General features: G+C 50.8%; 10 protein-coding genes across 10 annotated transcripts; 5 read left to right on the top strand and 5 right to left on the bottom strand.

Annotated features, from left to right (window-relative positions):
- Positions 1-139: 139 nt before the first annotated feature.
- M438DRAFT_367531 (NADH-ubiquinone oxidoreductase-like protein 30.4 kDa subunit) lies at positions 140-1251 on the bottom strand (the record flags this gene model as incomplete). The annotated part of the gene is made up of 4 exons (XM_029907963.1): positions 140-274; positions 331-862; positions 918-1051; positions 1114-1251. The coding sequence occupies 4 exons, from the start codon at positions 1249-1251 to the stop codon at positions 224-226; spliced, it is 855 nt and encodes a 284-aa protein (XP_029758260.1). The 3' UTR covers positions 140-223.
- A 169-nt stretch (positions 1252-1420) lies between these two features.
- Positions 1421-7301, top strand: M438DRAFT_347753 (uncharacterized protein). Its single transcript, XM_029905977.1, has 4 exons — positions 1421-1712; positions 1774-1886; positions 1939-3722; positions 4596-7301. Exons 1-4 carry the CDS (start codon positions 1593-1595, stop codon positions 6968-6970), a joined length of 4392 nt encoding a protein of 1463 aa, XP_029758261.1. The 5' UTR covers positions 1421-1592; the 3' UTR covers positions 6971-7301.
- A 1378-nt stretch (positions 7302-8679) lies between these two features.
- On the top strand, positions 8680-10198 carry M438DRAFT_337595 (uncharacterized protein; the record flags this gene model as incomplete). Its single annotated transcript, XM_029904006.1, has 2 exons — positions 8680-9971; positions 10024-10198. The coding sequence occupies 2 exons, from the start codon at positions 8680-8682 to the stop codon at positions 10196-10198; spliced, it is 1467 nt and encodes a 488-aa protein (XP_029758262.1).
- Positions 10199-11213: 1015 nt separating this feature from the next.
- On the top strand, positions 11214-12971 carry M438DRAFT_323756 (taurine catabolism dioxygenase TauD; the record flags this gene model as incomplete). The annotated part of the gene is made up of 5 exons (XM_029903026.1): positions 11214-11562; positions 11618-11848; positions 11899-11945; positions 12006-12175; positions 12228-12971. 5 exons carry the CDS (start codon positions 11214-11216, stop codon positions 12688-12690), a joined length of 1260 nt encoding a protein of 419 aa, XP_029758263.1. The 3' UTR covers positions 12691-12971.
- M438DRAFT_337597 (uncharacterized protein) lies at positions 12874-14892 on the bottom strand (the record flags this gene model as incomplete). Its single annotated transcript, XM_029904007.1, has 6 exons — positions 12874-12977; positions 13029-13236; positions 13290-13655; positions 13708-14220; positions 14277-14453; positions 14506-14892. The coding sequence occupies 6 exons, from the start codon at positions 14890-14892 to the stop codon at positions 12874-12876; spliced, it is 1755 nt and encodes a 584-aa protein (XP_029758264.1).
- Positions 14893-15019: 127 nt separating this feature from the next.
- Positions 15020-17119, top strand: M438DRAFT_347757 (uncharacterized protein). Its single transcript, XM_029905978.1, has one exon. The coding sequence runs from the start codon at positions 15301-15303 to the stop codon at positions 17053-17055; it is 1755 nt and encodes a 584-aa protein (XP_029758265.1). The 5' UTR covers positions 15020-15300; the 3' UTR covers positions 17056-17119.
- Positions 17039-19685, bottom strand: M438DRAFT_347758 (amidase). Its single transcript, XM_029905979.1, has 12 exons — positions 19105-19685; positions 18785-19060; positions 18702-18725; positions 18571-18652; positions 18462-18518; positions 18325-18416; positions 18008-18277; positions 17911-17958; positions 17639-17855; positions 17517-17591; positions 17330-17464; positions 17039-17275 (listed from the first exon to the last, which is right to left on the bottom strand). The coding sequence occupies exons 1-12, from the start codon at positions 19489-19491 to the stop codon at positions 17151-17153; spliced, it is 1788 nt and encodes a 595-aa protein (XP_029758266.1). The 5' UTR covers positions 19492-19685; the 3' UTR covers positions 17039-17150.
- An 898-nt stretch (positions 19686-20583) lies between these two features.
- M438DRAFT_337600 (uncharacterized protein) lies at positions 20584-21317 on the top strand (the record flags this gene model as incomplete). Its single annotated transcript, XM_029904008.1, has 3 exons — positions 20584-20860; positions 20909-21016; positions 21064-21317. 3 exons carry the CDS (start codon positions 20584-20586, stop codon positions 21315-21317), a joined length of 639 nt encoding a protein of 212 aa, XP_029758267.1.
- Positions 21318-21768: 451 nt separating this feature from the next.
- Positions 21769-26688, bottom strand: M438DRAFT_357582 (WD40 repeat-like protein; the record flags this gene model as incomplete). Its single annotated transcript, XM_029907182.1, has 4 exons — positions 21769-25042; positions 25099-25741; positions 25791-26604; positions 26671-26688. The coding sequence occupies 4 exons, from the start codon at positions 26686-26688 to the stop codon at positions 21769-21771; spliced, it is 4749 nt and encodes a 1582-aa protein (XP_029758268.1).
- On the bottom strand, positions 26399-27683 carry M438DRAFT_68605 (uncharacterized protein). The gene is made up of 5 exons (XM_029910252.1): positions 27575-27683; positions 27465-27520; positions 27151-27400; positions 26701-26945; positions 26399-26604 (listed from the first exon to the last, which is right to left on the bottom strand). The coding sequence occupies exons 2-4, from the start codon at positions 27506-27508 to the stop codon at positions 26769-26771; spliced, it is 471 nt and encodes a 156-aa protein (XP_029758269.1). The 5' UTR covers positions 27509-27520; positions 27575-27683; the 3' UTR covers positions 26399-26604; positions 26701-26768.
- Between the last annotated feature and the right edge of the window lie 100 nt (positions 27684-27783).

Raw genomic sequence — 27783 nt, forward strand, 5'->3', positions numbered from 1 at the left:
GTGATAGGAAGGTGTGGATGCGCAAACCAGTGGACCGTGCGTCGAACCTGGGCCTTTCAAGCAAATCGCAGTGAGGAGCTCCTAGAAACGCTTTGCACAATTAAGTGTTGAAAACATGTTGTTCTGAAAACTTAGGTATGAACAAAAAAGAAAAGTCGGTATTGAAATTTGACGTGGGCTGATTACACTATGATACACCACCAGGGAGTCTAGAGTGAATCGATTACTTCTTCTCCTCAGCTTTGGGCTCGGGCTTTGGTGTAGGGAGCTTGAACTGTAGACATGGATTAGTAAATGAAGCTGGCAGCATTCGGATAGAGCTAAACTTACGCTCTCGGGTCTTCTGTCGTGACCAGGGCCGACCTGCTCCCAAGCAGAGCTACCACCCTCAAAGTTTCTGAAGGCCTGGGTCAACTCAAGGGGCTCAACAACAATGCGCTTCTGCTCCTCGTCGTAACGAATCTCGGTGTATCCAGTAAGGGGGAAGTCCTTGCGGAGCGGGTGACCGTCGAAACCGTAGTCGGTCATGATGCGACGAAGATCGGGGTGTCCAACGAAGAAGACACCGAACAAGTCGTAGACCTCACGCTCGTACCAGTTTGCGCCGTCGTACAGACCGCAGAGCGAAGGGACGGGAGTGGCCTCATCGGCGTAGGTCTTGACGCGGATACGGGCGTTGTGGCGGACGGAAAGCATGTTGTAAACGACCTCGAAACGCTGGTCGCGGGTAGGGTAGTCGACAGCGGTGATGTCGCTGATCTGGGTGAACTCGGCGGCGGTGTGGTACTTGAGGAAGTTGAAGACGGGGAGGACGGCGTTGGGGGCGATGTAGATGACAAGCTCATCTTTCCAGACCGAGAACCTGCATGGAGCGTGTCAATGCTGTTGAGTTGGTAGTAGAGAAAGAGTATACGCACTGCTGGATGTACTTGGGCATGCAAGACATCAAGTACTGGCCATACTGGTGCAAGCTGTCGGCCTTTTCTTGGAACTTGTCGGCCGGGTTGACAATGGGAACATGGAGACGGCCCTGAGCGCTTCTTTGGGCGTGCTGATACAGAAATCAATACTCGATCATGTCCGTGTGGCAATTGCATGTGCAGCTGGTCGTACTCTCATGTTGGGCAAGTCGGAAACATCGGCGGCGAGCTCCTTCGCGCGGAGGGCCGAGACTGAGAAGGCTCTGGTCGAGGGGGCGACATTGCGCGAGGCAATGCGCAAAGAGCGAGAGGCGGTTTGTCGTAGGGCCATTGTGTCGATGTGTGGTATAATTGACAATTGCCCGTGATACAAAGCAGGAAGGAATGATGATGACCACTCCAAGACGTCCAAAGCTCGGCCAATCAGAAACAACAGGCGCGGGTCTTGGCACAGTCTCCCTTCTCAGTTCTGGCAGAGCAGTTGCTCTTTCCCGCGGCCGCGCTGTTACACTACCACAATTGCATCCATCACTTTCCAACCCCCAGGAACTTGCCTGTCCTTTCTTTTCGTTAAGCAAAAGCACCTGCAATTCCTCATCCGCATCTGCGCGCAGTTTTCTCCCTCCGCCCTCATCCTCCACCACCACTTCCGCACTCGCAGTGGCACACACCATGTCGCGGACACAGCAAGATCAGTTCATCGACGACGATGAAGAAGAGACGTGCCCTCTCTGTGTCGAAGAGTTTGATTTATCAGATCGCGGCTTTCGACCATGCGTCTGTGGCTACCAGGTATGCTATGCGCTGACACTGACACAGCTCCTTGCGCCGTCTAGCTAACCAGCTCCTACAGATTTGCCAGTTCTGCTACCACAATGTCCGCAACAACATGAACGGACTATGTCCTGCATGTCGACGCCCATACGACGATGCAAACATAGAGTTCCGCAAGCCTGGCCCTGAAGAGTACATATCCCCGTCCATCGACACCTCCGACCACGACTGACATGCATCACAGGGAAGCCTTATGGAGAGCCAAACAGGCTGCCAAACAAAAGAAGCAGTCCGCCGCCGCCCAAAAGGAAGCTCAGAAGCGCGAGGCCGACACCCTCTCCCGCAAGCATCTCGCCGGCCTGCGCGTCGTGCAAAAGAACCTGGTTTATGTGACTGGTTTGAGCCCGAGCGTGCAAGAAGACCGTCTGCTCGAGACGCTGCGCGGCGACCAGTACTTTGGTCAATACGGCAAGATTGTCAAGATAGTCGTTAGCAAGGCAAAGGACAATATCAACCCGCAGTCTGTCGGCGTCTACGTCACATACGCCCGCAAGCAAGACGCCGCTTCTTGTATCGCTGCTGTCGACGGCTCGCAAAACGCAAACCGTGTATTGAGAGCTCAATTCGGTACGACAAAATACTGCTCGGCCTACCTTCGCAACGAGCAATGCACCAACCGCAACTGCATGTTCTTGCACGAGCCCGGTGAGGAGAATGACAGCTTCACACGCCAGGACTTGTCTTCCATGAACGTCGCCTCAACCCAGCACCCGCAAGCTATGTCGCAGCCCACGTCGCAACCTCCGCCGCAAAGCCAACAGCCTGTTGCTGCCGCCCACACGCTCAGCCGACAAGACTCGCAATACATCCCGCCGAGCCCTAGCGTCGAACATGATGGTCCCGCTCTGCCTTCGACCGCAAGTTGGGCATCCAAGGCCCCTCAGATGAGCCGTACTGCTAGCAGCCGCTCTGTCTCACTCGTGATGCCTAAGGAAACAGTCAAGGAAAAGCCCAAGCCTGAGCCCCAGCCTCAGCCCGAACCCGAACGCGAACCATCGCCCGTCGAGCCCGAAGAACCTCCAACTCCCAGCCCGCCTCCAGCTCCTGTCGCTCCCGTCAAGAAGAAGCAGCCAGCCGTGGAAGATCCCTTTACACACATGTTCAAGGCTTTCCAGTCTTTCGACCTCAAATTCGTTCTCTCTAGCAAGACCATGGAAGAACACGCGCTGGACTTTGACAATTTCCCCTCGTTGTTTGATCCTCACGGCGGTGCCAAGAGACGCGCAATGAGACTTCGTGAAGAGGAGGAAGACGAAGAACGTCGACGCCTGGAAGCAGAGGCTCAACTTGCCCAACAGACTGTCAACAGTGTCGAGGATGACAACGGTCCTGAGCTTGGTGGTAGCATGCAGCTCGGTGGTGAACCGGAAGACACAATGGGCCGTGGTCAATCTCCCCAGCACGCTATCGAGCCTCCTTCGCGCACAAACTCGGTCATCGATGGAGGATTCCTTTCCAACGAGCTGTCGAATCTGAGCATTACAGCTCCCAATCTGACTGCCCAGCAACGCCAGCAGTTGCTTCTCCAGCAGTTCAAGACACCCTCCGCTGCATCCACTCAGCCTCCGTTCCAGCCACCACCCGCTGCTCCGGCTGGTCACGCACGTAATGTTTCACGATACACGTTCGCCAACGACTCCTCCTCGGCCTCAGCTGCCGTCAAGCCAGTGGCCAACCCCAAACTCATGAACCAACAATCTTCCATGATGCCTTCTCAGTCTTCCTTCCAGCAACCTCCTCCAGGTGGATTCTACAGCAATGTTCAAGGCCCTCCTCCTGGTCTCAAAACCACTGGCACTCCTCCTTTCAGCGGAGGTGGCATGTTCGGCCAGGGCCACGGGTTTGCGACAAGCGGTCTCGGTTATGGCGCCAACTTGACCGGACGCAACCCTAACGACGAAATGATGAGAGATCTTTTGCGAAACCGCAATCTCGGCGGTGGTGCCCAACTTTCGGATGCCGCAAAGCGTGAGTACTTGTTTCCTTCTTTCTTACATCAGCACCCCACCAGTTCTACCCCAGTCCCAGCCCCTGGTCTTCTGAATCTTCCTTATGGCATCCAGCCTCAAGGTTTTCAGGACGCTGCTCAGAAGCCCAAAAAGAAGGGCAAGAAGCACAAACATGCTAACACTTCCTCCTCTGGAGGTGGTGTAGTTGATGTAGCAGACCCCAGCATTCTTCAGGCCAGATTGCACCAAGCCGGCCAAATCGGAAACCAGGGGCTTTTCACTGGTCAAGGACAAGGTGGGTTGCATAATGTGTACAGCAGCGCCGACGCCGGTGGTTTCCGCAGATGGTAGACGACCACCCCTCCTTTGATCCTGTTTGATTTTTTGTTTTCCTTCCTTTTTTTGCTTTTTTCCTTCCTTTTCTCGTCATGTCCATTTACTCCCCATGACTTTGCTACTGGCGTCTTGATTTAGGGTGGAAAAGCGAGCACAGCATTGGCTTTGCCAAAAGAGACTTTCTGAATCTCATACCTTTGGCGTTTCGGGTCTTATTCGTCAGCTTTGGAGTTGTCATCGATGCATTTTGCCGCTGTGGCTATGTGGACGGCAGGAGTTTTCTCGTTTCCTTATGCCCCTCACGTCTCTGCAACGTTAGCCACCTTCTTGTACGTATCTTCTTACCTTTGATGTCGCAGATTGGTAGATTAACAAAGTCAGTGTCTGCCGTCTTGCACCTATTTCTCTACTTTCGTCCGGCGTTATTGTGTGATTTCACATCATGTATACTAGCTTTTCTATCTTGCGGCGCTCGTCTATCATCTGCCGAAACCAACTGCTACTTGTCGACGTATATACAACGAAACTTTCAGGACAGTGCTGACTGGAGGTATAGACATTTCAGACATTTCATCTCTTGGTGGTGCCGCTCATCTTTCATCAGACCTATTCGACGAGCCTGGACGATCGACCCCACCTGTGCCGCCAGGTCTGGAAGGTCTCGGCCAGTCATTGCCTCTTGATATTGACGACGAAGAAGAGGGTTCGAGACGCCCAACCCCATCAATTCCCCCAGGCTTCACAGCCCCAGTCCTTCCCCCGCTCAAGGACGAGTCGACCAGTTCCCTTCCAACCTCGAGATCTAGTTCCAGAGCTAGTCTCAGACGTGGCAACTCCCAAATCTTACCTGCAGTGCCCGTTCTTCCCGGAACACCTTCTCGCGCTCCTACGCCTTTAAGACACGAGACCAGACCTTTTGCTGGTATCCTCGACGAGTTCGCCACGCCTACAAAGCGTGGAAGATCCGAGTCTCATCTTGCTAATGTCGAGTATGCGGAAGGTAACGACGCTACTCCTGGTGCTGAGGTTGAGGTTCAAACAAAGGCGGAGACCAAGGCTGAAAAGGCTGAAGCAAAGAAGCTTAAGAGAGCGGACAAAGCAGCCAAGAAGGAAGCCGATAGACTCGAGAAAGCCGAAAAGGCTGCTGCCGCTGCTTACGCCGCCGCCGAAGCGACTGCTCAAAAGAATGCCGCCGAAATGCTTGAAAAAGCAGCTGCTCAAGCTAAGGCTGCTGCCGCTGCTGCTGAAGTACAGCCAGCTCCACCAGGCGCCTCGAAGGACGAAAAGAACAAGGCAGCAACCAACACTGTTGATCTCGTCAAAGACTTGACGCCTGCCGAAGCGGCTGCTGCCGCGAAGTCGGCTGCTGGTGAGACCGTCAGTAAGAAGAAGAATCCTGGAAAGATTGACATAACAGCCGCTGTCCTCAAGGGAAGCGAAGTACCCACTTCCGTCACTTCCACACCGGTCAAGTCTGAGAACATCCCTCGCACGTGGGGCAACATCACTACATCACGCCCTCAGAGTCCCAGCATCGCATCAGATTCGGCCAAAAAGGTGACTGCTCCTCGCACTCTGCGTCTCACGACAACGCAGGTTGCACCTGCGCCGGTTGTTGCCACCGCCATTCGACCGAACGCTACTGCAGCCTCTCGCTTGCCCTCAAGACAACCCAGCATTGCTTCTATCCCACCTCCCGGCACTCCCGGAAGTGAGCACATTTCGGACGACATTTCCGTCACTTCAACTTCACTTTCACGTGCCAACTCACCGCCTCCAACTTCCAGCAGAGTGGGCTCCGCATATCAGCGCGCGAACACCAAGAGTCAACAGAAGAAGTTGCGTCAAGAGAAGGCCAGACAGGCGACTGAAGAAATTCTATCCAAGGATATCAACCAGCCCATCACAGAGCCCATTCACGAGGCGATCACCAGTCGCAAGAAGAAGTCCAAGAGAGACAAGCCAGCAACACCTGCCGCATCCACACCTGTTGCGTCCACGCCAGTTCCCTCACGTCCTGCCTCTCCTAAGATCAAGGCCAAGCAAGAGGAACCCCCAAAGGTAGAGAAGCCCGCCACTCCCGTCAAGGTCGAGACTCCTCCCCCTCCTCCACCTGCTCCCGTCACCCCGGTCAAAACCCCTCCACCGCCACCACCACCAGCAGCGCTGACTCCTGCCTCTCTCATTGCAGAACTGCGCAGTGAACACGGCACTATAGCCGGCGCTTTCGACGCTTTCTTCCGCCCTTTCGCCCAAACCGTTGCCCACTACAAGCCAACTCAAGCACCCACCCCCGCCGACCTGAGCCCCGACAACGCGATTCCTGCACACATGCCTGAGCTCAAGAAGGAGGATATCGAGATCCTGCTTTCTGGCCATGCCTGGCGTCCCGTGACCGAGGAGCAGCAGCGCCTTTGGGAACGTCTCGTCATCTCACCTACCGGAACCATCATCCGCCACATGGAACCTCAACTTGAAGATCGTTTCCTCGCAATGGAAGCCATGAACCGTCAACTCCCCGAAAACCTGAAGTTCCACCCCATCCAGCACAGCAACACCCCTACCGATCTTGACTTCCCCGCTTTGGACATCGCCGCTTTGCGCCGCGAGTTTGATGGTGCAACCAATGGCAACCGTCACCGCAGCGCCAACGCCATGGAGAAGGCTGTCGAGGAAGGCAGCAAGAAGGGTAGCTTCCTTGTCGACACCGCTGGCAAGTACGTCAACGAGTTCATCATGCCTCCTGTACCACTCAGCCCTCCTAGTGAGAAGGCCATCAAGGAAGAACAGCAGAGAGACAAGAACCATATCGTCAGCGTTGAAGACTTGGAGCGTAGACTGGCCGAGGCTAAACGTTTTGCCGACGACAAGGAGGCTGGTCTGCGTCGTCTCGTGAAGAGAAACAGAAAGGTTATTGGCCTGACTCACTAAGCGAACGAATTGCATTTGACGAAACAGGAAAGGCAGAGGTCATTCGGATCCCTCAGAAGAAGAGATTGGCGATACAGGCCGAGCATAATACGTGGTTACTGGCGTTTTGATGGCTCGAGATATCAATTCTAGAGGAAAGAAGAAGGAATGCGCAAGCATCAATGGTCGTCGACAGATACAGAGTTCTTTCTGTCTCTCTGGGGCTTTTGGCATGAGGTTAATTTTCGTCCCATACACTGTACCATCACCAGCACCATAAGTAGCATTGCATCGCACTCGTTTTCCAAGAGAAACGAGCGAACAACTCATGTATCAATAAGACATTTCGTTGAGATCTTCTCATTCCATCATGTGATGCGTGCAAAACAATTGTGATTCACTCAAGTCTGGAAGTATGATTCGTCTTCGTGATATTTTGCCTGTTATATTCATGACGCGCTCACTGTTGGTCTTCGGATGGCTAGATTTGGTTGTCTCTTCGAGAGATACGAACTCCTGAAGCTCGCAAAGTCATCTAATTGCCACATTGAACAGCTGAACCAAAGCGAGATCGGATTTAGAAGAGGATTGGAAAATGCTCAATGCTTGCAGGAGGACCCTGCCTGTTGAGCTCTTTTTCGCCAAGACGCCAGCTTCGCTCTACCTTCCCTGTCTTGCGCCCTCTCTCAATCTCATACTCCTTACGAAATACTTCATCAACATCTCATGCATTCCATCTCAAGACACCAATTCTCCTGAATGACTCGAGTCGACGTACCCGGATAGCCATCGCATTGATGCGCTCGCGGAATCATGGCCCTCCCGCTCCGTATATTGATGCACACGGACTGCCGAACAGATCACGGGGATTGGTATCCTACGCCCTACTTTGATGAATGCAGTGGTCTTTGCATGAAACATAATCGACGATGAGCTAGATACCCACCTGCTCAGTTCACTACGTTTGGACAACAGTCAACGGCCACTATTGAGCTCTGGGTGGTGACCAATTTCCTCTTTGCAGCACACCTTCGTCTTGTATAGGCGACGATGCAGGGACTGGCATTTTCAGGATCTACATGGCACAGCACAACGATTTGCCGCTCTTAGCGACGAATTGCAATAGGTGGACCGGCATTCGAGCAAGGATTATGGCCTGATGCCTAGCAGATCGGCCGAAAGAATTGGCTATACATGCCGCTTCGATGCCGAAAAGCAACATTACCGATTGATGATTTCAAGGTTGTCTTCTCAGCTCGCAGCGCTTCTGAGGTACGTACTGCAAGGTGGGTGGCGTATGATATGGAAAATGCAGTCGGTGTTGGTTAGTGATTGGCTGTCGAAGCGCTTCGCGCTCCTTCCGCATGTGCATGGGCATTGTTGCCTCATAAGCATGCACTCTCCGCATGAAGTCGCGTGTCGGGTCAAGCCATTGCGTGCACGACCATCCCAACCCTCACATTCCAGGGTCTTATATGATTTATCACTTTCAATTGCCGCGAGCTAAACTCAGATTGGTTCGAACATCAGCTTCACCGTACTTGTGCGGGCAGCGCGGCATACGCGACTAGGACTTTTGTCAGCGTCAACCATGAGCCACTCGTTATTGATCGCTCAAGCTGAGTGTGCTGTTGGACTGGCAAGATTCCAAGACTTAAGCTCGATCTCAACCATAACAAAAGCCATGGACTGCCTGCGACGGACAAACAGCAATCAGACTTCTCTTCAACATGTCTAACAGAGGCTGCCCACAACTTGCAACGGAGATCCAACTGGAGATACTGGAATTTCTGGCCGAAGACGCTCGTCACGAGGTCGCAGAACGCCAGTATGACGATGCATGGCGCTGCTATGCTCGACTTCTATTGCCCGCCATTCTTGTCAACAGAGAGTGGGCGCTTCGAGGTACCGATCTTCTCTGGCGCGAGCCGTTCACTCCTGCCTTGGCCAAGATACGTTCAGACAGGCGACAAATTTATGCCGACAAAGTACAGAGTATCGGACTTTATCTCTACCGAGCCGATCACACTGGATGTGCCGCAGCATTTGCCAACCTGAAATTCCCGCGATTGAAGAGACTGGAGATCAATTCTTGCCCGGCATGGCTCAAGCTCGATTTACGTCCGTATCTCAGTTTAAACGTTACCTCCTTTACGATGGTGGAATGTCGCCATCTACCTCGATCGGTGCTCGATCTGATAGCTTTCTGCTGTCCCAAGCTTCGAGATGTCCATGTTGACTACGATCGGGACGACCAAAGAAACGAGCATTTTCTCAAGTTCTTGCAAAAGTGCCGACAAGTACGCGAGCTTACTTTGGGATGTGAAAATGATCTCAGCCTTCCTGTTGATGTCCTGGACAATCTTGTGGCCAGGAAACAGTTAGAAGTATTCGATGCTCCACGAAAGTTCGTCTCTCATCACTCGATTGCTACCGTCCTTCAGCAAAATCCACGAATCAGACCATTCCGCAATATCCGGAACCTCTTCCTGAGCATCGAGTCGAAAGCACTGACACCATTACTTTCTGCAGCTGAGTTGCTGAAGGAGCTTCAACTGACCTTGACCGACTCGGATCATGATGTCTTCGGGCCCATCGGCTGTCTGCCTTGCTTAGAGACCGTCGATCTCTGTTTCTCTGCGCCCAAACGTCTTGCCATCCAAGAGTTACAAGCGATCTCAGGCTTGACACGACTCAAAGATCTCAGTATCTACAGGCCCACGAGAGGTCCCTATCAAGAAGAAGGAACTCTGTTGGTCGCCGAAGCTTGGACCGACGACGTCTTCCGTTCTTGGATATGCAGTTATCCTGAGTTGAGGAAGCTGCAGTTTGGCGTAAGCCCCTTGGCTAGCCATTGGATATCAGAGACAAGACTCATCGCCGAGAGCTGCCCAAAGTTGACCGAGTTGATCATGGACGGTATACATGATATTGGAGCTTGGAAGGTCTCGTCGCAACCACTATTTCCACAGCTTCGGGCGCTTGAACTTGGTCAGATCAAACCTTGGCCTTTCTGCATGAGGTATGTTGACAACCAGGCTGTTGAACCTTATGTAAACTGACAACAATCTTAGCGCTGAAGAGACTGAAGAGCATGCTACGGGTATTGCACTGATGATCCATCAACACGCACCAAGGTTGAGGGAGCTGCATGTTGGGCGAGATGATCTCGGAACTGCAATTGAGCAGGCCTACGACGAGCTGAAAACGGACTTTGCGGTTACAGATGTTGTGATGCATGATTGTTAGCTTTGAGCACGCTCTATGATTCAAGCAGCCCATTCATAGCTCCTTGTGATCATCGCATCGATGTCTCACTAAGAGAGCTTCATCTCAAGTCCAAGTTCATTCTCTTTGAGTGTCCGTCTGAATTTCTTATGTCCATGAGTCGAGCCGGTTGAAATCTTGGGTCGTGCTCGTGAAGTTCTGTGCATCAGAGTTTACCTGGTCGGAGCTGCTGATCCAAGTCTAGTGCAGACATAATGAAAGGATGCTGTTCAACCTCGAAGTGGATTGTGTGAGTCGCAATGACCTTGTGATTGCAGTCGAAGATATCTGGAAAGCGCTGGGAAGGAGATCACGACACAAGGACGACAACTTTCGAAGGCTCAGGTATGTCAGTTCCAGATGCCGAGATAGTGGTCAAATCTGATTGACTTCGTTGAAAAACTTCACTGATGGCTTTTTCCCTCTTCAAGCGACTCGCATGTGTTGTAGCGATTTCGTAGCTGACATATCTAAGCCCTGACCAATCACTGTTCGCGTGATGCTTCAGTGCCTCAACTGATAGTCGACCAGAACGCTGAATAGGCAAAAGCTCAAGCGCTTCATTCGTGCCAGCGCACTTGATTGTTTAAAGTTCATGCGTTTGCTTGTCAAGTCGTGTACGGGCAGCTTCTAGATGTCTACAGAACAGCCAATAGGACCCATACAGAACCTGAGGTGTGGGGGCGGACAGATCTCAGAGGCTACTATTCCTGTGCAAGACGGTCTTGATGCATGCTTTCAGCTCGCGACACAGTGATATACCGCGGGCGAGCCTGTCCTTTGCAAGACTTCTTACTACATGTACTAGTGACATGGCTCTACCTTATCAGAGCCTGCATGGTAGGATCAGGTCATATGCGTGCTTATCAGTAAGGCAGCTTCTACTACCCCTCTTTTCCGCGGTTCAAGTGGAGTCAGGACCATCGACTTTTATACTGTCCTCAGGCCAACGTCTCACGGCACCAAATTACTCAAACACACGCAGACCCCAAACACCATGGCTTCTGTCGAGACTCTTACTCCTGCTTCAGTTGAGCCTTATTATTCTCGTGGTCTACGTGAGAGATATCGTGCGGACGCCTTGCAAAATCTCTCATTTACCGAGCAGAGTACGAAATATGCCGATATCACCTATGAGGTCGACCACGCCAAATATCTGGCTCGGTCCGCTAGCCGCTTGACTAGTGAACAACTCACCCAAGAGCTTCCGGCCGGCTTTCCGGAGAAGCTAGATGGACCCTTGGTTTGGTCTACCAAGGATCTGGAGTCAAAGGAACACGAATATGTATACATGATGACAAGCGAAGACAAGGCTGAAGTTCTTCAGGCCTTGGAGCATTTTAACAGTAATCATCCGTCACATAAAGTTCGTTTCTTGTGTTGTGACTGACTTCTGTCCAGAACAAGGACTCAACGGAGATGAAGTCAATCGTGACAACTTTCCACTCGGCAAACTTGCTGAAACACTCAGATCTGTGGCCGAGAAGATCTATGACGGTCACGGCTTCATGATCATCCGTGGCTTGGACCCAGACACCTTTTCGCACGAAGACTACACAGTCGTGTATCTTGGCATCACTAGCCACATCGCAGAGAGGCGTGGCAAGCAAGACCAAAGAGGGTCCATGTTGAGTATGGGAAGACATATCCAACGGTCGAGCAAAGTCTCTAACGCTACTTAGTGCATGTCATGAAACGTGACTACGTCGAAGAACCGAACCGTGACGATGTTGACAAGGTAAGAAAGTAAATGTCAAGAAGCAGTCAGCAAACACTAACGTTAATCCAGCCTTTCCACACAGATACTGTGTGTGATGTCCTCTGTCTTGTGACCCGTAGCTGTTCGGCATACGGAGGCAAGAGCGTCCTTGCGTCAGCATGGACAGTGTACAATGAGTTGGCAGCCACCAGACCAGACTTGATCCAAGTCCTGGCCAAGCCAGACTGGCCTTTCGACACGTAAGCAAATCTCTTCGAAGCCCACGGAACATAGGACTCACTGCTTTCTCAGATACGGTAGAAGCCCTCCCTACTATAAGAGGGCACTGTTGTACTTTCAAGATGGCCGGATGATCTTGAATTACTCTCGCCGCCTCTTGGTCGGACATCCCCCTCGTGAGAAGCGCACTGAAGGCATCCCGGGCCTCACCGAAGCACAAGCAGAAGCTTTGGACGCTCTCCATTTCGTCGCTTGTAAGCATGAGGTCAGACCTCGTATGGAGGTTGGCGATATTCGACTCGTCAACAACATGGGTGTCCTCCACAGAAGAGAAGCTTTCGTTGATGATCCGAAGGCTACTCGCCATCTCATCAGAGTTTGGCTGCACAACGAGGAGTTGTGTTGGAAGCTACCTACTCCCCTACGTTTAGCTTGGGCTAGAGTCTTCGAAGACCATGAGCGTGGCGAGAGCTGGGACATTGAGCCACCAAGAAAGGATGGTAAGCTCCTTAGAGTGGCTGGCTCGTGCGATTGATGAACAGATGAGCATGTCTGGGAGTTGTTGAAGTTTACGGCCGAGTCTCTTTTCTACATGTTCACGATCCTGCTTTGTCTCGCGTCACGGCCGTACATATGGTTTTGTTCTCCTTTGTAAATTGGGGTTGCAATTAATCCATCCCCAAGATTGAATCACACACGACTGGATTAGGCGAGATTCTCATGATGTGCCAGCAGCTTTCCAGTCGGTTTCGAAGAGCTGAGCGACCCAGTAGAGATCGTTGCGTACTTCTCTCCGACTCCTCACCTCGCGAAGATAAGACTCTGTGAGCATTTGTTAGCCTTGGTCAGAGCTTCCGATTGAATTGGCGATACCCATTGATTTGTACCACTCTGCGGTCCAGCGGACAAACTCAATCTGTTCAGGACCGAGTTGGGTTGCCTCTGCCACTTCCTGGCGACCAGCCTCATTTAATATCTTTTCAAAGGGCATAGAACCCTTGTTGACAGCGTGAAAGAAGGTCAAAATAATTTCCGCGCCTTTGTGATGGTCACGTATACTGTCCGGGTTGGCATATTCTGACTACTCAGATTTAGAAGAAGCAAGGATGGCGGGAGGACTATAGTTGTGCTTACCTGCATTGACATTTGCCTTGCATATTCATAGTCTCTCCTCGTGACCATAGAGCAGCTGTGAAGTAGTATAAACGACACAAGATATGTCGTGAACCAACAGGTTTTCTTCTTCGAAAGGATCATTTTCTGGAGTCGATTCAAGACCGATTTGCTCATGGGTCGTAGGAACTTGGTGTACATGATGCACTCCATCTGAGCAATGATTATTGGAGGCATCGGAACACCTTTGAACCATGGGCTGTCGGTGTCGTCAACCGGAACGACTCCGAGACAGTCGGATCCGCATATTCGCTCAGGATTGCTCGTTTTTCGACAAGCAAGCCAAAGCTTAAAAGCAACTCCTATGAGCTCTCTCTCATCATCGGTCTAGTATGTATGTCAGTAAACTTTTGACAGTCAACTGACGGGGTTGTACTACCTGGGCATTACCAGCATAACGAAATGCTTCCATATACGTGGACCAGATGAAAATATCCAGATGGAAAACAATGCCCGAAACATAACACCAGACCTGGCTCGTCATCCAACCCTCGAGCATGAGGGCAGTACTCTGCATGTTTGCAAGAGCGTACGGCGGGATCGCATGTTTTTGAGCCCTCCCATCTTTAGACCATTCTTCCTCGAGCATATCGCCATCTTGAGGAACAAACTTCCTGACTACGACCGAGTATGGGGCATTGACGATGACTTGCGTCAAATCTATGATGCGTAATTCATCAGAAGCCCAGCCGACTATGTCAACGAGATCCATGTTCTGCCATCGTTTGCTGAATGCTTGGAATGGAGCGTTCTGTTTTCTGTACAGCGATGCATCGGCCATCTTCCAGCGAATACATAGCTCTTGACCACGCTGACATCCGAGACATGATTTCGGTACAAAAGAGGGCCTCAAATTGTTCGGATCAGCTAGGTCAATCGGATCTGGTCGGCACTGTGGGGGGGCGTGGTCAGTAGCAGGCGGTGATAGCTTCATATGCCTAAACTCACTGCTCCTTTCTTGAAACGACAATTGACACAGGCTACGATGGTTCTGGTGATATGTGCGATGCTTCTTTGTTGATCGGTAAGAGGATTACTTCGAACTCCACCGTGTTGTGGACCCTTTCTCTGGATGACGGAAGGTTTCGGGCCAAGCGGCAGTGGTACTTTCTTCTTTCTTCCACGCTGCGAACGGTCAGCCTCTAGCAGTGGAGTAAAGAGTTCGTCTAAAGCTTACCCCCCGATGACATGGTTGCCAAACTCGAGTCGTTGGTTCGACGGCAGGCTTGTTCAGAGGGCCTTGTTCTACTTGTGGAGGAGAGGTCTCAAGAACGGTTCCAGCAGTTGAGCTAGGAGTCAATGTGTTCCATGATCCACCCGAGTCTGAGGGACTTTCTCGCAAGGAGATGGGCGTGGAAGCTGGCAGTGACCCCGGCGTCGTCTCCGATGTCGTTACACTACACCTGCGAGACGATGTTGACGGCGTAATATCATTTCGCGAGATGGGCGCAGTATCCACTGGCGGTATTGCTAACGCAGGCTCTCGACTAAACTGAATACCGTTGGTGACTGGCAATGCCGGTCGCAAGAAGACGTAATGAGGGCGGGAGTTTGGGCTTCTCATGTCGTTGGCTGTGGGGAAGTGGGGGCAAAGATTTCGCAACAAGGGGAACCTCTTATCTTAGGCGCATCACGGAACAATCAACACATGGAATGTTACTCCGTATATGTCAGTATAACCACTCGAGCGGCAAATTTAGGTGGCAGTGCCCATCATTAACACTCTCGTTCAGCCTATCATCGAACAAGTTTCTCGGAGTCCGGTGAGCCCGTGCGACCTCCCTGCGCCATGCATTTTGCAAGCGATTGGACGCAGCTTGACAGCGCGGCGGCTCTGCAGCAAAAGGCGCTGTCCACATGGGGAGTTGAGATGACGCGCCACCAGCTGCTCCAGGTTGGTCCCGCATCCTACAAAACCTGTTCACACCAGCAATAGACCATGCCGTTGTGAAGTCAAAGCCTCATACTCAACATGGAGCTGAGCCATCTGTTGGTGGATGCGGTATGGCGACCAAGCTTTGTGTTGAAACATGGGTTCTTGAGAGCAAACTGCGACTCTTCAGGCCAGAGAGATCTAGAACCGATACCGTGGCATCTCTCACAGAACAATCCGATTAATCGGATCAACACCCTTGAGAATAGAGGCTCGAGGTGGAGGATCGATGGAGCGACTCGTTGCGGCACACAGTTCTTCGTGACACCGATCTTTCAAACCAGCCTGACACCTTTACGTGTGGATGTCTTCGTCCCCGACCAAGAGAGTCACCCCCAGCATCTCCGGTTTGCTCTCGATTCTTCTCTGTCGGTAGCTTTAAGAGATGGTACAGCTATACGAAGCTTGGGAATATCACGTCATATCTGCAATGCTCTCGATCATGTCTGTGATCGTGATCCTGATTTCTTGAGTCGGTATCAAAGACTACCATTTGGCTCAAAACTCTACTTCACCAATATCGACGCAGATGTCGCCAAGATGGAATTGGTCACATTCCACTCTCATAACCTGGAACGTCAATTTATCACCCTCGAAGCCCTTCAAGCAGAGTACACGGACAGCAGGACTTGCATTGATTGGCCCAGACCTATAGACATTACCAAGCTGCGTTTGATCCAACAAATCCATGACTCGATCAGCCTTGTCGAGGTGTTGGAGGATGACACACCAACACGACGTCTCCTCATATTCAAATCGAACACGAACGACCATCAGCACTTGTACAACGAGCTTGCACTTCTGTCGCGTATGCCGCCTCACCCCAATATCATGTCACGGCCAATACACATCGTCACCAAGAAGGGCGCTTTCGGAAACAAGCACGGAGTTGTCGGATTCACACTGCCTTACCATTCCAAAGGCTCCATACGAGATCTTCTTCCCCGAGAGACTCGCGGTACAGGATTCTCGATGCAGCGCAGACTGGACTGGGCACGACAAGTCACTTCCGCTCTTGTGCACATACGTAGAGAAGCTGACACCTTTTACTCCGATCTAAGGCCCGACAACATTTTGCTCAAGGCTAATGGTGATATTGTTCTCTGCGACTTTGAACAGAGAGGCAATTGGCACGAATGGGGTGCCCCTGAAGTCTTGTTCCGTCAGTATGTCAAGAATTTGACATCACAAAAAGACTCATTTGAGGTATCTACTCGGTGGCGTAATCTACTACGCATGTATGAAATGCTGGACGATTCAACCTCCGCTATCTCGGGAACTTATATGTCAAAGATAAACCCAGTGTGGGCTCAGCTCTCAGGGGCAGAACAAGAGAAGGCCATGGTATTCTCACTTGGGTTGTTGATCTACTGTCTGTTTGAAGGCATTAGCAATGTGAGAAACAACATTGCTAATACCTGGCCCATCGACCCGGACATAGAATTTCCTCGCTTCCGCCATACGCCAGAAAGTTTGCGTCGGATCATCAAGTGCTGCACGCTGGACGCGTCTGAGTGGGATTTGGGGAATGAAGAAGCGACAAACCCAAGTCCTGGTGGTGTTAATCTACTGTCTCGTGTTATCCGTCAAGGTTCGAGGCTGGTCGTTGATGCTTCAGAGAAGAGCAGTCCAGTAGAGGTTATTGATACAGCGATGTCCTGGTGGACAAGAGAGTTGGAGCGCGCAGAACTGTATGGCACAAGTCGCGAACGTGTTCGCGGTATGGCAGGGTCAAAACGTCCAACACTGCAAGAGGTTTCGGTAATGCTGGACAACCTAGAGGTAACGACTTGACTTGCTTGTTTTACTGCCTAATTCTATACTACACTTGCTCCAATGTGCAATCTGACTTCTGCTTCATCTGACTTGGGCTCATTCATCCTCTCCTCTCACATTTTGGATTTCTTTAGCGCCTCAGTGATCATTCGAGCGATAGCAACCACCTTCTCCTCCTCCCATCGTTGTCCAAGGATCTGGACTGACGCGGGAGTCCCGTCGAACTTGTCGGCATCATCTGGTTCAGGAGTCAGCGTACCCAACTCATCTCGAGATGCTTTCTTGCACTTACATGCTTGCCACGTGAGCCTGTCCTTCTCGGTGAAAGGCTTGTAATTTTTATCAAAGATATCAAGCTTACTATCAACCAAAGTGACCGGGATGACGGCGGCGGGGAGATCCAACACATTAACAATGCTACTGTATGCTGATAAAATTTAGCCGTGATTCTAGGATGATAGCCTTTGGCTCTGACCCACTGTAATAGTATGACTTGTCTGGAATGGGTGCTGCATGAGGAGAAACCGGAGCAATCACAACATCAACGGGGAGTCCTATAAAAACGTTAGTACGCAAGTGTGAAGCCTTGTCGGAAACTTACCCGTCCTCGTGAATTCAGCAGTAGACTGCCAATAAGCTTGGTATTGTTTGCGGAAGTCTTTCATGTAAAGCGTCGCATTTTCAAACTGAGGAAGAGGAATTGGAGCCCTGAGCTTGCCCCCTGGAAACAAATTTTTGATCTGCGGAATGATTGGTTCTCCAGAGAGCTGAATGTTGGCAAGTACATCAGGTGAGCCATCGCCGCGTGCAATTTGAGGCTAAAGTAAGGTTTGAGTCAACCGCAGATTTGTAAGGAAGACATGAGGAACTTACATGTATCACTACAGAAGCGTTGTGAGAAGGAGGCTCCCACATGACGACCTGAGAAAATATCAGTACTTCAGCCCGTAGCTCTCAACTATAAACTCACCTCATGTCCTAGTGATTTCACTATCTCTGCCACCTCCCGCAGCGCTCGAGTGATAGGTGGATGGGGGGACACTATACCATCAGTCAACAGTAAGCCAAACGTAAGCTTCGTAGGCAGCTCTTCTAGCTCTTTTCTCCAAGGAATCGGTAACACGTCTGGATCGCGTAGCCATGGTTGCGTACTGAGTGTGGCCTCGAAGATCTTGCGAATCGTGAAGAAGTCAGGACCCATCACGCCAACAACAGTAGGCAGTACGGCTTGACCGGGAGCCTGAAACAGCGTTAGATGCTTAGCATTTGCAGCACGGCACAACTTACACTGTTTGCGGTATCCTTGAACGACAGTCGGCCCCACGAGGGCTTCATGCTGCACACACCATTGAAAGCGGCCGGCATAGATACGGATCCACCTGATCATGGTTAGCTGAACTTCTTCACTTTGCAGTGTGTCATACCAATGTCTGTTCCAAAGCCGAAAGCACTTCCTCTCAAAGCTTGGATGGCTCCTTCCCCTGTGAAAACGCATATGAGCAACTAGCCAACTTTCGAAAGTATTTGACTGACCACCTGAAGATCCGCCAGCTGATAGTTGCTGATTGTGCGGGTTCCAGAGATAACCAAGAAAGTTGTTATTAGTTTCGCCGCCCTGCGATGATTAGTAGAAATCTATTTTGGTCTTCGGATGTATGATTTACCCATAAGCTGGTGATCAGAGTAGTCTGTATCATGTAAGTAAACAAGGGGAAAAAAACAGGGGAAGGTTGCGCGTAATGCTTACCTTTCCAATAGGAATCGCACCCAGACTGTTCAATTCCATGACTAACTCGCTTTCGACCCTACCTTCCTTTCCCGTACCCTTCTTTCCTTCAAATGTACCTACCCAACCCACATAGGCCATCGTGGTCTCCATACCTTTCATGTGAAATTGATCTTTCATGGTGTAAGGTAGCCCGTGCAAAGGTCCAAGAGGTTTCTTGTGCTTGGCAAAATAATCATCCAACTCCTGGGCTCTCTCTAACGCAAGGTCAAATCCTATCTCAAGAAGATTGTGGTTCTAGGCTGGTCAGTAAAGCTTCGAGCGTAAGGCGAGTGGATTACCAATTGATGGGCAAAAGCTGCTCGCTTGCAGAACGCGCGAGTCACTCGCACTGCAGTCAAAGAGCCATTGGTGGTCTGCTCCAGAATTTCCGAGTTGTCCAGGCTTGTGATTGCCAATGTCTCCTGGTCAAGCAAGCTTTCGATGAAGCTTCCGGTGATCTCACGACGGCCTCTGCCTTCTTCCAGGACTTTGGAGGGTAACAGCCAGTCTCGTGGAATCTCAGCGTTCACTCTTTCGAGTTTCTCGGCAACTGTGGTCTTCCAACATTTTCGAGAAAGCCCTCCGAAGAAGAAAGATGTATCAGGTCGACCGAACAGGAGCATGAAGGTAGTGATAGATAAAAGTAGCAACGTTGTAAGACTGAGCATAGTCGACTTCACTGCCATGCTTGAACTGAGCGAATAGTCTATGATTTGACGCGCTCAATCATACTGGTCTTGTATGGCATGATATCGGAAGTCGTAGGCAACAAACAAATACGCGAAATGAGGCGTTGACGCAGGGAGATAGCACAGCCAATGGGAGACATGCCAAAGCGAATTTTTACGGTGAGCAGATCATGTCTCTTCGGATAGTTGGGAGTACACGTGATGCATCGCAAAGCCGCCTGCATGTAGAGGGACGTGGCAGATGAACAGGTTCCTTGCTGAAAGTGTACCGTGCGCCGGTGAAGCTTGAAAACAGCCTGCGATTGGCTGGTTCTCGAGACGCCGGAAAGCCACGTCAACATCAGCTGCGCGAGAACACCGCATGCGCTGCGATGCAGTCTTTGACAGTGCCAATGAACTCGATCAGCTAACCGCAAATCCAGCCTCACCGATGATATAATCAAAATTGACTCTGATTCGCTCTGAGAATACCCGTATAATAGCTGAGCTGGTGCACTCGCGTTCTGACGTTTGTTTGCTCTTCTTACCTCGACTCATGATCTGAGGCCCCAATCAGAGGTCACCAATTTTTCTCACCGAGCAAAGCTGTCACTGGTCTGGCGAGGTCCGCGGTCGGCCAAGTCATCAATCGGCGAAGTCCACAGTCGGCGATATCATGAAGACCCGGAGCTTTCCCGTACGACTGGTAATAGCACATCGGACCAGTCAAAGGTGTGCTTCTGTCTCACCGGGCTTAGACTTTATGAAGAGTCTCGACTTGGTCCTGTTGCACAACACTGTGCACAGATCTGATCTAGCATGTGTGTCCCATGCGACTCACGATCTTTCCCCTCTGCGTTGGACCACTCGGAGCACAGGTTCATAAGAGGTGGCGCTCAACACAACACAAAACCTGGTTTGACAGCTACAGGAGCTTTACAAGCCAGTAGCGATTGAGCTTCGCGAACTCCAGACGGTGAGTACAATCGTCATCAGGGCGATGGAACACCAGCAGTCAAGTGACACAGTCTATAAAGTTGTCTGGCTCCAGCAATGATTTTGTGAACCCAACCCACACACCTCACACAACATACCCGTGCGACCACAGAAATGGCTACAATGCTGCTCAATACCACTGTCTCGGCCCTTGGGTCTCCTTCATCGCCTTTGTCGCCTGCATCGCCATCAGCCTCTCACACTGCTGAGCTTCATCCCAGCCAAGAGGTTGTACTCAATATCATTTTTGGCACTCTTGCTGTCGTTCTGGCTGCGATTGCTGTGCTGTTTGCATACCTGCAATTTCGCAAACCCGCTGTTGAAGTCATGAACAACTCCGATGTCGAAAGTCAAACTGGCAGTGACGATCAAAGTCGCTCTATAATCCGGTGTATGTCTCCGATTTTGCACCTTTGTCCAGTTGCTGATAGTGAAACAGATGGTCCAAACCATAACGCAATATATCCTGCCTTCAATAGCCAAACCAATCGTCTTCTTGGTCATGCCTCGGCTTATGAAATGGCGTCACTTTTTTTACCAAGAGCGCGTACGTACATAGGTCTGATCAACGAACTTTTTGCTGATGCTCTACAGGTGTGATGCGGAACAGACCCCTTCGCAGACGAATTTCGCACAGACGCAGGGGTAGCTCCTCCTCCGCACGTCATCCTACCAACCAAGTCACTCACCGTGCTTCCGTGGGCGCAATGAACCGCACCGCCGCCTTTTCCAAACACTTCTCCCAACGTCACCGAGCCAACAGAGCTTTACGGCGCATGCGGGTAATGGGCCACACGTTCGCTTTCTTGGGCAGGGCAGGGCTCCATCGTCGCAACAGCAACCTCTGACCCTACCATTCTATTCATTCGCTTTCAGTGCGGGCATATAGCGAGCATTTACATTCTTTGGCATACACAATTCATGTTTACAATAGTTTTGACAATTTTATTTCCTCAGCACATCGAAGCTCCCAGACTCTATGTGTCATCATCGTGTGCTGTGTGCGGAACCAGGGCCATTGGTCGGGCATTACAGCAGATCACGGGGTTTCACGCTCAATCCCTCCTTTACTGTGTAGCTATCGATAGATGATCGGCCAGGGGGCATCGAGGAGCGGGATTCGCGCGACACTGACGTATGCTTCACTGTTCTAGTTGCTCTTACTTCTTCTGTACAAGCTCAATATGTAAAAATAGCTGCGTGATGCAGAAATATGATTAACCTGTACATAAATGGAACATGCACACAAGGGTTGATCCCAAAATACACCAATTTCGTGACTCACTATGAACACGCTTTCTACGAATCTTCAAAGAAAGGATTCTCTAGTCCATCCCGCACAATCACAATCTCTTCATTATGCACAAACACAATACTGTGATCCTTCATGATGCGTGCTCTCATTCCAGAATTACCACTTCTCCAGATCGATGGAATAAAGAAGTACTTCTGGATATCTCCTGCTGAGGAAGTGTCATCGAGCTTCACCGAGCATATCCAGCCTGTGGTAGAGATAAAGAGGAGATAGGAAGAGTCGGACTTGCGTATTGTGCCGAGTGTCATCTCGATATTGGGTATGTCTGTGATGTGTCGTATGAGTGGATGATTCGAGGGAAGTTTGCTGTGGATGTTGTCTGATAAGAGCGATAAGTCCAGGACAGAGATTCTGGTGCCATTGCTTTCGCCGGGACTGTGCGACAATTGTGATTTGTGTGTGAAAACAAGGTTGTTGTGCTTGCTGGTGATGGAGATGCTATCAACATCCAGACGATCGTGAGGCTGTTCACTTGCCAAGGAGGGCGGCCCGAGGGACATTGGCAAGGCGTCCAGGTTCGCCCAGCTATGCAAGCTTAGGGTCGAGTCTTCGACCAGAATCAGTCGTGATTCATCTGATAGATCAAGAAGCCATTTCCACGAGTGTGTCTCATGTCTCTCATGCCTCTCATGGTAAGCGACAATCTGTTTTTCCCTGATTGACCAAGTTGAGTCCGCTTCAGGTGACGAGACTAGCAGCTTTGATCCATCTGGTTGAATTACCATCTGGCTGATGGGGACTCCAGGTCCAAGCTGGTCTCGGAAGAGAAGCTTTGCACTCCAAATACCACCTGAAGATGACGCAAGCTGCATCACACGGAAAGTGCCAGATGAATCTGCACTAACCAAGATCTTTGCAGTCGGGTTCCACTCGATCTTGGTGATGGTCTTGGAAGTGCCCTGATGCTTGTAGAGTGGCTGGAGTGTCTTCACGGGATCATTTAGACTGCAAACATCGACATTGCCATTACTTCTTCCGCAAAACGCGAGTCGGGTCTCGTTGCAGCAGCGCAAAGCAGTGATGATGGCTAGGTCCTCAGCTCGAACCAGTGTAGCGTTGTCGTCAAGAGGGCATAAGGAGCCTGCGGGTTCACTGGAGTTTGAATCGATATCCCGGCTAGCAAGCACAGCAGGTTCCCACAAATTTAGCTGGCTTACTCGAACATCAATGATGTGCAGGTTGTCGCTGGTAAACACCAGGTCGATGGCTGGGTCCTCACGAGGTCGAACGCGATGTATCAACTGGAGCGACTCAAAGTCATAGAGGTTGATACCGCCGTCGTTGTCGCTTCCTGCCAGTATACGTCCGTTGGGCGAAGAACACAGCCGATGAACTAGCGCGTCGACACTTTCGAGCTCTTTGCGTGTTTTTGTGCTGTATAAAATCATTGTCCCATCCCAGTAGGCAACCGCTACTAACGACAGAGATGGATCGGGATTTAGAGTGACGGCATGGATTGCCTGTCCACTACTGCGCTGCATCTGCTCATGAGGCCTGACACAAAGACCCAAAGGCTTCCATGGATCAATCGACCACAGTTGCAGTGGGCGGGATTTGTAGACAATTGCCATAATGTTCTGCTCGATGGACATCTTGACACCTTGTGGAGGCGCCTTCGGCATATTTGCCTGTCCGTCATCAAGTTTGGTGCTCTGCCAGCTGAGCTCCTCGTCGAGGTGTATGCTAGATGTTCGCCACATGGAAAGCACTTCTGCTTCAGTTGCCGCCATCAGCTGCGACTCGTCTTCTCGAAACGCCAAGCTGAGCGTTCTTGACGTTGTCGAGATGTTCCACAGTTGAGTTTTTGTAGCTACGTCCCACAAGCTTAGTCTGTTTAATGAGGCTGCGGCAAGAAATTTCGATGAATTGCTGAATCGAAGAATCTTGACGGACTCGCCATGCTTCATATTAGCATATTCCTCGCATGTTGCGGTCTTGTAAAGCATGATCGACCCATTTTCAAGTCCTACGGCGAAGTGTCGGTCCATACACGCCAGAGCGGTGGGTTGTCTCTCACGATATAGTATGCTACCGGTCCGGTCATCCCAAGCAATTGTCCAGGATCCTATCAATTCGATTCCGTTGTGGTCTTGTCCATACTTCTTGTAGATTGCGGAGCTGTGCGGACAGAAAGGAGTCATGAGAGTGTGTATCGCTGCAGGGTTCTCCGATAGACTCGCACCAAATTGTGTGACCAGACGAGGCAGGTCCACAACCCATTGACTCAAGTCATCTTGAATAACGTAAGGATGAATGGATAGCGTGTTGAGGTATCTAGAAAGATGTTTAGCTGCACGGACCACGGAGTCCAGTCGTCGCAAGCGCGCCAGCTCCTCGATCCAAAAAAGCAGACGCTTATGGAAGAAGCTGGAAACGGCTTCGTATAGCTCGTGTGAGGTCGGACTAGCTCTGGACAGATGATAGGTAAAGTTTACACAAGCATAGGTGGTAACGAAGGGTTTCGGGAGTTCCACAGGAGACTGCATTGCGCCGGTTCTTCTTCTGGCATACGCTTCATCCGACAAGTGTTGCAAACATGCCAGTGCAACAGCGAGGTTGGATGTACCTGAATCCATGCGGAAGTATTGATCGCAGTCCTCGCTGATCAGAAACACCCGAGCGGTAGAGTGCGCGACCTGTATCCTACCGAACTTGTCGATCTCCAGAAAATGTCCGCACAAATGTTGCAAGTCACGGCTCAGGTCACGGACTAGAGTCATGCCTGCCAGCGATACGACTTCCTTCATCTCGTCCACCGTCAGCGGTTGTTTGGCACACATTGCCCACGTCAGCATGATTTTGGCGAGAGCTTTAGAATTGGACAACAGCAGCCTAGAGACGTCGCGAATATAGAGTTTTCGAAATTCTTGAGGAACTTCGCTCAACACCGCGCCTATCTCTTCGGTAGTGTTGACATCTTGTAGCTCTTTCATCACGAGTTTAGTCCATAGAAAGCTGCTACCGGATTGTTCGACCACCTTCTCGATCAAAACTTGCCGGTCATTGTCATCGCTGGCAGGTAATCCATGACTTTGCCTTTGGACATAGAGACGTATATCGGCAAGGCAGTCCTCCGGTTCGATGTGCTTGATAATTACTGGTAAGTTGCCGAAAAGATTGCTCAGGGATTTCGAAGGTCGACTGGTGACAAAGACTTTGAGAGGAATATTCTCGTCGATCTTCGAGATTATGGAGAAGTACTCATCAACAGGGCCACCATCGACGAACTCATCCAAGGCATCCATGATCCAATAGTGACTAAGGAGCTGTGTTAGCGTTTTGGCAGACGAGGCGGTTAGACCAAACATACTTACGTTTCCTTGAACTTCTGATGGAAAATGCAGCCCACAAATACACTCTGCCACAAGGAGCGGAAATTACGAGTGGTGAGTTTGATGCCTTGTTGGACCAGTCCGAGCAGGGCAACTCTCACGTCAGGGTTGACCAGAGCCATCTGATATGCCATCGAGCTCAAGAAACTTCCCAGGTTGGACGAAGAACTCTCGCCACCTTCAAAGAAGTAGTAGCAAGCTGGAGCTTCACGGAGATCTTCAATGACATGTGTAGTCAGCATGGTTTTGCCTGCTCCCGGTGCTCCTTCCAACCAGAAATATCGTGGCGAGGGTGAATCGAGCCAGCTTTTGTATGATACCGAGTTCGTGAGCCAACTACAGGATCCCGCTACCCTTGTGTCGGGAATTTTGGAGAGCGCATCGGCCGGATCGGTTTCGATGCCCAGATACGTGCGTAAAGTGTCGAGTTGCAACTTGATAGACTTGGATTCCGGTCTCATCGAGGATGACGCACCGATTTGGGTATTGTTCATCTGTCTTATGCCATCCATCGTCTTCGCCAACTTGTTTCGTACAGTGCGATAATTGGCATCATCCTTACTAGTGAACTTGGTGAGATTGATGTGGTCGGCGTTCAGTAGCTGAGGAACCTCTTCCTTGTAGCCTGCAGATCGTCAGGTATAGAATCAGGGCAAGAGTCGCCGTTTACTCACCTAATGTGGCAGATTCTTTGTCAACTACAATGCTTCGAAATCCCATGCTGACCACAGGTTTTGTTTCGTAGAAGGTATGGATCTGAATTCCGTCATAGTGGTGCCGGAATTGATCGTGAAGGCTTGCTATCAGGTCCGAGTGAGGTCTGAGAGCTTGGACGTAGCTTTTGTTGCCAACCGAGAGCAATAAAATATTTCCCAGTATGTCCGCAAGCTCTGCACCGCGGTGAGGAGTTCCCAAAAAGTAGAACGAATGCAAGCGCGGTCTGGTATCAGAATACCTAGGGTCTGTCTGGAGGACAATGCAGGCCTTTTTCAGGACCAAGCCACCCATACTATGCGCTACAAAGATTAGGGGCGTGGCACGATTCTTGATCGTCGGATGGTTGTACAGATCCTCGACAAGAGACTGCCCATACGTGTCAACGTTCAGTGGCTGAACGTTCTTCGACTTGAAATTAGGGTTTCTTGCTGTAAAATCGGCGTCGTAGCCGAAGCTGTGAATAGCAACCCCTTCGAATGCCCCATCATGAGGTAGCCATTTGTGCGGCCAGAAATAGTCAGGGTCGGAGTTGTGGGCCCATGTTGTACTGGAACCACCTCCTAGCCCGTGGATGAAGATGATGTCCGCAATGACACTCGTTGTGTCATTCGGTTCATGTAGCTTAATCAGGCCGAAGTGATTTTCTACCTTCAGCGGTTTGGGCGAGCGCAGTGACGGCTGCTTCGTTGTTTTCCTTTGCGATATTTTGCGGTAGATCGTCTTCAACTTCGAAGACACCGAGCTATGCGACGTGTCGCTGACGATGGACTTCTGTAAAGTCTATATTAGTCTTGCGATACATGTCACAAGCTCGAGAATCGCGCAACAGGGGCATACCGAATCAGATGTGTTCATGTCGAGACGTACAAGTAAGGCGAAGAGATTTTGTGGACTGTCGACGAGCAGCAGGTGCCGTGGTTATCGCACTGGTGCTCCTATGTGCGGCTGGCCGCAGCCGCAGTGGGTATCACATGCCTCCCTTGTCGGCAGAGGGCGAAGCAATTCAGCGAGCCAGACAAGCCGATCAAAAGGCGCCACAGACCCGAGTGATATAGAGATAGGATTTTTGATTGGCTCTGTCCGGGACCGCAGCAGCGAATAATACACAGTACCTGTTAAGTTACATGTCAGTATGCACCCGCATGCGTGGCGACGGGCAGTGAGGATGGGTGCTTCGCAATGCCTCATGCATACAATCAATGCACCTCCGAAGGCACCGCCATCTTAGATATTCTATGTATGGGCAATCGACCCCATCAGTCCAGGTGTTGAGCTTAAACGAGCATAATGCTTGCAAGATGTGTTGTCAAAACTTGCCTCATAGAGATAAAGTGTCGACACATGGATTGGACGCCTGCCTCGGCACACGTGCCGAGATGGAAGGAAAGGCTGGAGCCTGATGATCGGAGTGCCGACCCCGCTTCCATCGAAGTCCTCTGCTTGCTTGGAGGATGAGCACAAGGCATTATGCATGGAATACGTCGATTTCGGGGATGTCCGACGAATACTTCTTATCGCAATAGAACCGGTGAGTTGTGATGAGCATCTCTGGTGAGCATCGCTAGATCTTGAGCGGCATCATTCGTCCCTGTGGAGAACCACTCATCGTCTTGAATGAAGGTTAAACGCACCTCGAGGCGGTCAGACGAAGGGAGTAGGTAGGGAAAATTTGCATCTCGGTACGCCTCTTCTGTGTTCTCAGCAACGCATTCACGTACTTGGATGCATTTGGTCAGCTGACCCTAGAGGCAGGCTTAGCTAAACAGCTATAGGCGGCACCTTTGAGTCTGCATATGCTCAAATTTCAGCTCGGCGTGACTGAACTTGCGCCAGCGTAGCGACCGATTTCATGACTGATCTTGAGCAGAGCAGGGAGCTGGACAAAAGACGAGATCGTGTCAGCTTCGCGTCTGCCGAAGTTTTTCCAGCGCTTGTCCCGCGATGTTTCCA

This window comes from Aureobasidium pullulans (genome assembly GCF_000721785.1).
Source record: "Aureobasidium pullulans EXF-150 unplaced genomic scaffold scaffold_16, whole genome shotgun sequence".
Classification (NCBI taxonomy): Eukaryota; Fungi; Ascomycota; class Dothideomycetes; order Dothideales; family Saccotheciaceae; genus Aureobasidium; species Aureobasidium pullulans.